The 7,849-nt window shown below is 35.1% G+C and overlaps 1 protein-coding gene across 4 annotated transcripts in view; it reads left to right on the plus strand.

The window, feature by feature from the left end:
* The window catches only part of EDARADD (EDAR associated via death domain), a 98,512-nt gene extending 91,296 nt beyond the window's left edge, over positions 1 to 7,216 (plus strand). For all 4 annotated transcript variants that reach the window (XM_074262469.1, XM_074262471.1, XM_074262470.1 and 1 more), the window contains one exon: positions 1,360 to 7,216. In XM_074262469.1, coding sequence (XP_074118570.1) covers positions 1,360 to 1,739 — 380 coding nt within the window. In that variant the 3' untranslated portion in view covers positions 1,740 to 7,216. The remainder of the gene's footprint in view (positions 1 to 1,359) is intronic.
* The last annotated feature ends 633 nt before the right edge of the window (positions 7,217 to 7,849 follow it).

Consider the following 7,849-nt stretch of genomic DNA (forward strand, 5'->3'; position numbering starts at 1 on the left):
AAGGGGAAAAAAAAAAAAAAAGCTTTACATACAGACCCAGCAGCACATCCACCATACTTCTGACATCTGGGGACCAACCTAGCTAAGTTCAAAGAAAACCATTGCCAGGGTGGCCACAAAGGGATGTAAGTTTTTGGCCATGGCAACTCCCAGTGACCTGTTGAGTCATAGAAGATTGGCCATCTCTGTCAAGGAAAGGAGTAAGATCTTGAAGTTCTTAAGAAGGGTATTGTAGTTAATTGAGGGCAAGCCCTTCCTCATTACTGAAATAGTAGCTAATCCTCACGTAGAATAGAAGTCAGCTCTGCTTAGAAACTAGCCTGCTTTTGTACTGCCTGAGAGCTAAGAACAGTTTTTACATTTTTAAATATGCCACAATATTATTTCAAGTAAAAACTGTTCTTAGCTCTGAGCTTGGCAACTTCGTTGTAGAGGAATGCAAATTCTGTACATAAGAGGGAATATGTATGTGTTTATGTGTGTGTGTGTGTGTGTGTGTGTGTGTGTGTGTGTGTGTGTATACACACACACACACACACACACACATATATATATATATATATATCCATAATGTCCATTGGGGTATATATACCTATCTCCATTATGTGTCCATTATCTATAATATATATCTCTTTTACATACATTCACAGAAACAGTGGCAGCATGGTGTGGTGAATAGAGAGCTGGACTTGGAATAAAGAAGACCTGGATTCAAGTTTCACTTGAATATTCACATATTTTTAGTATGACCTTTAATTTCTCCAGGTCTCAGTTTCCTTCTCTGTAAAATGAGAGAGCTGAACTAGAGAATGCTCTCTTCTAGCTCTAGAAAAAGTTCCTCTCTGGAGTTCCCTCATATTGAGGAAATATAAAATATAAAAATAGATCTAGTTTAAAAAAATGATAGAAATATTTACTTTCCTTGGCCATCTCATATCATATATAATCAAATGCAACTGACAACTCAGAGGATAATGGGATTAAAGCTAGATGAGACTGCCAGGCGTGTTGAGGCACACCTATAATTCCTGCTATCAGAGAGACACTAAGGTTGATGGAGCTCTTGAGCTCTGGAATTCTTAGCTGCAGTGAGCTAAGCCTGAGTATCTGTACTAAGTCCACTGCCAGTATAGTGAACTCCTAGGAGCAGGTCACCAGGCTACTAAGGAGAGGAAAGCATTATAGATTGGAATCTGAGCATATTTAAGTACTCTGGTTGATCCACGTGGGACTATCAATAACTCCTGCTGCCATTCCAGCCTGAGATGGGAAAACCAGTATCAAAAAAAGGAAGCAAAAACCCCACCTATCTGTGGTTTTCATGTTGACTTACTAGAACTTATTGTTTCTCCCCTACAGATATAAAGAACAACTCTTGCCAAGAAAATTGTACATGTTCCTTATGCTCACTCCAAGCCCCCAACATCAGTGACTTGCTCAACGATGAGGACTTGTTAGATGTGATCAGAATAAAGCTGGATCCATGTCACCCAACAGTTAAAAACTGGAGAAATTTTGCAAGCAAATGGGGAATGCACTATGATGAATTGTGTTTTCTGGAACAGAAACAACAGAGTCCTACCTTGGAGTTCCTGCTCCGGAACAGTCATAAAACTGTGGATCAACTGATTGAGCTCTGTAGGCTCTATCATAGAGTTGATGTGGAAAAAGTCTTGCGGAGGTGGGTGGAAGAGGAATGGCCAAAGAGGGGACATGGAGACTACCACAATCACTTTTAAAAACTTTCTTCCTGTATTCCATTGGTTCTTTGGACATTAAAAACTACTGTAGTTTGGATTGAAGGGGAGGGCAGGACATTGATCTTTCTCTCTCTTTTTTTAAAGTATTTACTTCAGAAAAGATGACATTTATGTCCGCAAAGCAGTTTTTTTGTTTTTGTTTTTTTATTGTTGTTGTACAAGTATGTGTGTGTGTTTGCACATCTGTATTTTGATTTAATGTTTGAATCTAGAACTTTAGGAGGATAAAACAAAGTGGCAGGTAGGCTTATACAATAGCCAACCCCTATCAGTAAAAATGCTTTTGTTCCTTCATAAAATCAGATTATCCATTGACTTTAATGATATAGACAGTAAGAACAATTCCCAGTGCCCCCAAACTGTTGATGATTCCAAAGGAATCACATGAAATGTCTGCCAGATCAATAGATTTGATTTCCATTACTTGGAGGCCACACACTGTTAAATGATTATATCATTTTGTTATAATAACATTATTATTCATCCATTGTAAGGTGCTAGAAGGCTACTTATTGGGATATTAGTATTAGCTTGAGGTTGCCTTCAGTTAATATACCCATCTAATATCATTGAATATCATTGTGATCTTTCAGGGATCTGAAGATAGATGTTATTTGCTCACTTTTTCAAAGAAAGAATTTTTTTTAAAAATGTAAGTAAATATTGTAGAGATTAGAATAAAGTCTTAGATCAAGAACCTAGATAGCCTTCAAAATCTTTCATACTAGTTGTGAATTATTTTTAAATAATATAACATTCGTTTTTGCATCTTCCATGTGAACTAATACTGAGTGTCTTGCTAGTGAAGGGTTTTAAGGATCCATTAAAAGGTCTACATGGATCGACTTGATATCTCATTAAAACATAGCTATCTCTATATCTCTTTTATCAGCTAAGACAGGTCCCGGCAGTTCTACAAAAAGCACTTAGTTAAGAAATAAAACCTCCACAAGTGAAAATCCAGGAATCCAACCAAGAAAATTAACAGCTTAGCTCAGAGATTTTTCAATGTTCTGTCTTAATGGTTTATTTAAAAATATAGAAGCTTCATTGGGTCTATATGGAAGTCATAGCAAGATTGTTCAGTTTCCCAGGCTATCATCTTTTCTTTATTCTTTAGTGGGAGAGATAGCATTATCTCTCACAGAATCATAGAACATTAGAGCCAGAAAAAGCCAAGAAATCATCTAGTGATGGAGTCCTAGTCTCAGAACTAAAAGGAACCTGAGAAGTTGCCTAGTCCAACCTCCTCTTTTTAGACAAAGAGTTTAGTTAACTGGCTGTGTTGCACATGGGGAACACAAGCACAATAAATAGGGGGTCAAACCCATTTCCTCTGATTCCATTGTGCTATTTAGCTTCCTACTCCTTCATTTTACAAATGGAGAAAATGACTCCAAAAGCTTGGATCATTTGTCCAGGATCACAAAGTGATAGTAAAGTGATAGTAAATAGTAAAGGCAGACATTAAACCCTAAAGGTTTTCTCAATCCATTGCTTTTTTTCCAATATACTAAATTATCATCTGATCAGAACTGATTAATTAGGCAGTAATAATGTGGTTGTTTGGGGGGTTTTTGAAGGGAGGTACAAAAACTAGTTCATTCTTAAAAATGTAGATAATTGGATTAGTTTTGTATTTAATTCATTTTAGGGCATTTCAACTTGATATCTGGCATTCAATTCAGTCCAAATTCCTGGTTTACTTAAGTAAAAATAAATGTCACAAGTGAGAATTAGATACCCAAAGCCCTGAGGCTGGCAGTTGTTTTTTTTTTTTTTTTTTCCTTTTCTTAGAGTGCAATGTCCTTCAACATCAGTAAACTTTAAAGGTGACTTAGAATAAGACTGTTTGCTAAGCCACCCACACTCTTTTTCTAGCAATTCTTTTAACAGTTTTCACTTAGAGCCTAATATTGCTAATTTAATCAACTTCACCTGGACAAGATGAACTTTAAAATAAAAGAAACAATAAATGTTTGCTAAAATTTCTGATCTATTCTTAATTATTCCCAATTTGCTTTTTTTATTATTAGAATTATTGTAAGATGTAATTGAAACAATTTATGATGAAATGTTATTTAAAAAAAAAAAGGATGCCTTAATAAGTTGTTAAAGAGAACTGATAAACTATTCATTGAATTTTTATTGAATGTTGACAATGGAGTTGGCACTATGCTGAACTTTTAAGTGAAGGTTCTCCTCTGGGTGCCTGGTTAGCCTAAATGTGGCTTTTTCATACTTCTTCCTACAGTATTCATTATAAACTTTGTAAGTATATGAAACTAAAAAGGCAGTGGTTATTTAGTGGTGCATAAATAGTAACATAGATCAAGGTACCAACACTCATAAGCCACATTCTTATTGCCTCATCATCTCTTTTACCTTTTTAAAAAAACTGGATTTTCAGAATATAGACTATCTTCAACATACTTCAGTTCTTTTTGTAAAATGCCAATCTTGATACATGGATATAGGAATTCCCCTTCCATCTCCACCATCTCAGGAGATTTCCTTCTTCCTTTTAACCTTACTACTGTAGACTCCATGCTGCCTTAGACTTCCATTTAACCAACCTCATTAACAGGTTCTCAATTTGTCCTATTGGCCAGATCTGTGATAGATCAGTATAGTAGATCCTCAGCTAATGACTTCCCCCAAGCCCTCATTGCCATCCCTCAGCTTTCCCTAAATCCAACCTTGCTGGGAGCTGGGAGAGCCCTAAACCCTGGATGGAAAAAGGTTGAATCTCTGCTTTCTTGTCAGGGCTTCAGAAGGGAACTCTGTGGTATATTGTTAGGTATGATAACAAATCGTATAGTACTATTAATATAATACTCTTCTTTAGATAATTTATAGGTAATTTTAAACTAACATGGGAATCTACCATATGGGACATCATTTCCATGGGAAAATGTGTTTTTAGTCCTGAACAATCTACTTACAAATGAACTTTTGTAATATACACAGCCCATTAATGTCCTGTTTTAAGTCATTTTATAGGCATATCATGAAATGACCCAATTTTTATTTATTTAGATTACCTTCCCTTTCTTGTAAATCCAGAAACCTTAGCTGAGAGTTGAACAGGATATAGACTAAAAGTTGTCCCTATCTTTTCAATTAGTAATTAAGGGGACTTCCACTGAAATCTAAAAAAGATATGGACCACAGCACACAACCTACTCATTTGCATCACTTTTTCCAAAGTAGGCAGATAACTTCCTACTAACAACTTCACTATTACATCTTCCACTTGCTTATTTTACCAGCATGGTTATGAAATGTTTTAAGTATAATATATAGAAGTTGACATCTATTTATCGCCATATTAATCTTTGTCTGACCATTTATTCTAAAATCTGGCATACCCTGATACTTTTGAGGCAGTGTTGTTTATAATTCGCTAAAGACAGAAATTGTACCCATTAAATAATATGCTTATCAAATGTTTACTGCCACCGGGCGGTTAAATATAGGGTGAGTTTTGGACACATAGATTCATGAGATTAAAAAGTAGTTTGAACCTCAAATAGATGTAGGCAAGTCAAATATGTATGTTAATCCAAAACTTCTTAATAATAGTCATTTCACATTAATTACAACAATATTAGAAATATGCCTAAGTGTGGCTTTTTCATATTCTTCTTACAGTATTCATTATAGACCTTGTAAGTATATAGGCTTATGGAAATTCATATAGTTCTATGAACTAGGAGAAATTCAGACAAAGAGAAAGTGCAGTGAAAAAGAGATTGGGAAAGTAGAAATAATTTCATAGTATATTAATCAAAGTATTTCTAATTTTAATAGTCTAGTACAAGCCCCATAGCTTTATTCTAATGCTATTCTCAGTCCATGAAGGCTTACTTGTCTTGGTTTTAAATCCTTTTGGTTCTTAATAAACTAAACTCCTTAGATATGACCCATAACAGATACTTTTACACTAAATTTTCATTTGTCGGGTACTATAAGATTCCAATATCAGTAATACATGGCACATTTTGTAAATATACGTAAGTAAGCAACATGCCTTCTGCTTGACTGGAATATATTGTTTCTTGGTTAATTTAAGGATTTCAAAAAGTCAGTTGTCATTTAGATAAATTTAATACATAGGAAAAAGGAAAGAGGAAATCTGTCTGATTATTGTTCCCCTTCTCTCCCTAAAAAGTAGGGAGATTTTGCTGAAGTCCACTTTAAGACTGTACATTTTATAATATACAAATCCCCCTTCCCGATTAGTTTTATAAAAGATCATCAAACTGGTATATCTCAAGTGAACAAATAGAAATGGTGAGTTGAAGGTAGCAATATAGAGTAACAGCTGATGGTGTTAAACTGTTTTAATGGTAAAATAATGAATTATAATGTGATACTGCCCTCTGCTGGAATCTAAAAGCTATGGAATTAGAAGCATTATTTTTGACTTGCTGCTACTTAAACTCTACAGTAACAATAGATTTGGAGTCAGAAGGGGGTCTTAGAGGTCCAATTCCCTTCTTTTACAGAAAAGGGAGTTTACCCATACAGGTTCAGTAACTTGCCTATGAGGTTACTACAACCAGCCACGTTTTATTTATGTATTTGAAAGCTTTCTATAATTCTTGCAGATATGACCAAATTAACTCCTAGAATACCTCTGTAATACTCCCATAAAAAAGAAAAATGCTAACTATCCAAATTTTATAAATGTTGCACAGAGAACCTAATTGCATTGTGGAACATCTCAAAATGAGTCAGCGGCTAAATTTTGGTTCCCCCTAATCTAAGGAGCATGGACCAGGTCACCTACCTTTCTTAGTATCAACATGTGGTTCTAATCTGCTCTACTAGTGGTTGACCTGGAGGAAGTGCCCAAAGACCCCTGATAATAGGACCCTCATTCTGGGTTTTATTTCTTTAGTTTTTCCTATGTAGATCCTGGATTTACCCTATTCGATGTTTCTCCTTTTAGATAAATGAAACTTTGACACAAATCACATAATAAATGGTGCAGAGGACAAGGGTAACTTTTCCTATCAAAAGTAATGTGTGGGTTAGTAATACTAACCTCTCTGACCTGTCTTTAGGATGTTACACAAAAATGTGATTTTTTTTTTACATTTATATATGCTATAAATAGCTAATACATAGCCGATTCTTCTGTTCACTTTTCCTTCTAGAGGCGTAAGGCATATCTTTATTCAGTTTTTACTAAAAGTTACCATCTCTGCTGAAAAGAGTATTTCACATTTCTTAGACTACATTCTTCTTCTATTTGCCCTCTCCTTAGTTCCCCATCTCATTGATCTTGGTGATATGCATTTGAAATTTTCCTCTGGTTTCAAGCATCAATATATTTTATATATGCACTACAACCTTCTTCCTTGCTGGTGTTTTATTGTCTGTTTGGCTAGCTTATGAATACAGATGGTATTTGTTGAACTATTTTTCATTTAATTAAAAGTCATTTTGGACATGTGATTTGTTAATATCATAACTTCCCCCCCATTTTTGTAATCAGTACCTACCTGCATCAAAATCCTAAAAACCACCCTTCAATTCTATTCCAACAATGAAATTAATTCTGTCTGTAACTCTACTTTTTAAACTACATACCACTGGCGGCAAAATGGATATGGGTGCATCTCATTCCCACTGTATCCCTATGTTTTGAATGTTGTTGCCAGAATTTATGTTGGATATCCTTAGGCTGCTGTGGGTGTTCTTGGCTGGAATTGAATGGCCCTGGTGATGAAATCAGCCCCAGCAGGATCCTGTCTTCTACCTTCCTGGATGTATTGGGCAAAAGCTAAGAGAACTTTTTGCTATTGGTCATGACTTCTGTCCTAGTGGCCATAATTGGATCTAAGAGAACAGAATCTAGATGTGGAAATGCATACCCTACAACCAAAGATCAAAGTTTTTATCAACTATTTTAAAAATTTGAAAAAGGGCTTTTTAATTTCAACTTTCTGAACTAAGCCAGATTTTTTGTCATCATCTTAAAAAGGAAAAAAATTGCAATCCATGAACCACAGTTTACTCCTTTTAACTTGACAAGCACCCTCTGAGACTCCATGGAGAATATTTGTCCAGTTTCTAAA

The sequence above is a fragment of the Sminthopsis crassicaudata genome, chromosome 4 (assembly GCF_048593235.1).
Source record: "Sminthopsis crassicaudata isolate SCR6 chromosome 4, ASM4859323v1, whole genome shotgun sequence".
NCBI classification, from domain to species: domain Eukaryota; kingdom Metazoa; phylum Chordata; class Mammalia; order Dasyuromorphia; family Dasyuridae; genus Sminthopsis; species Sminthopsis crassicaudata.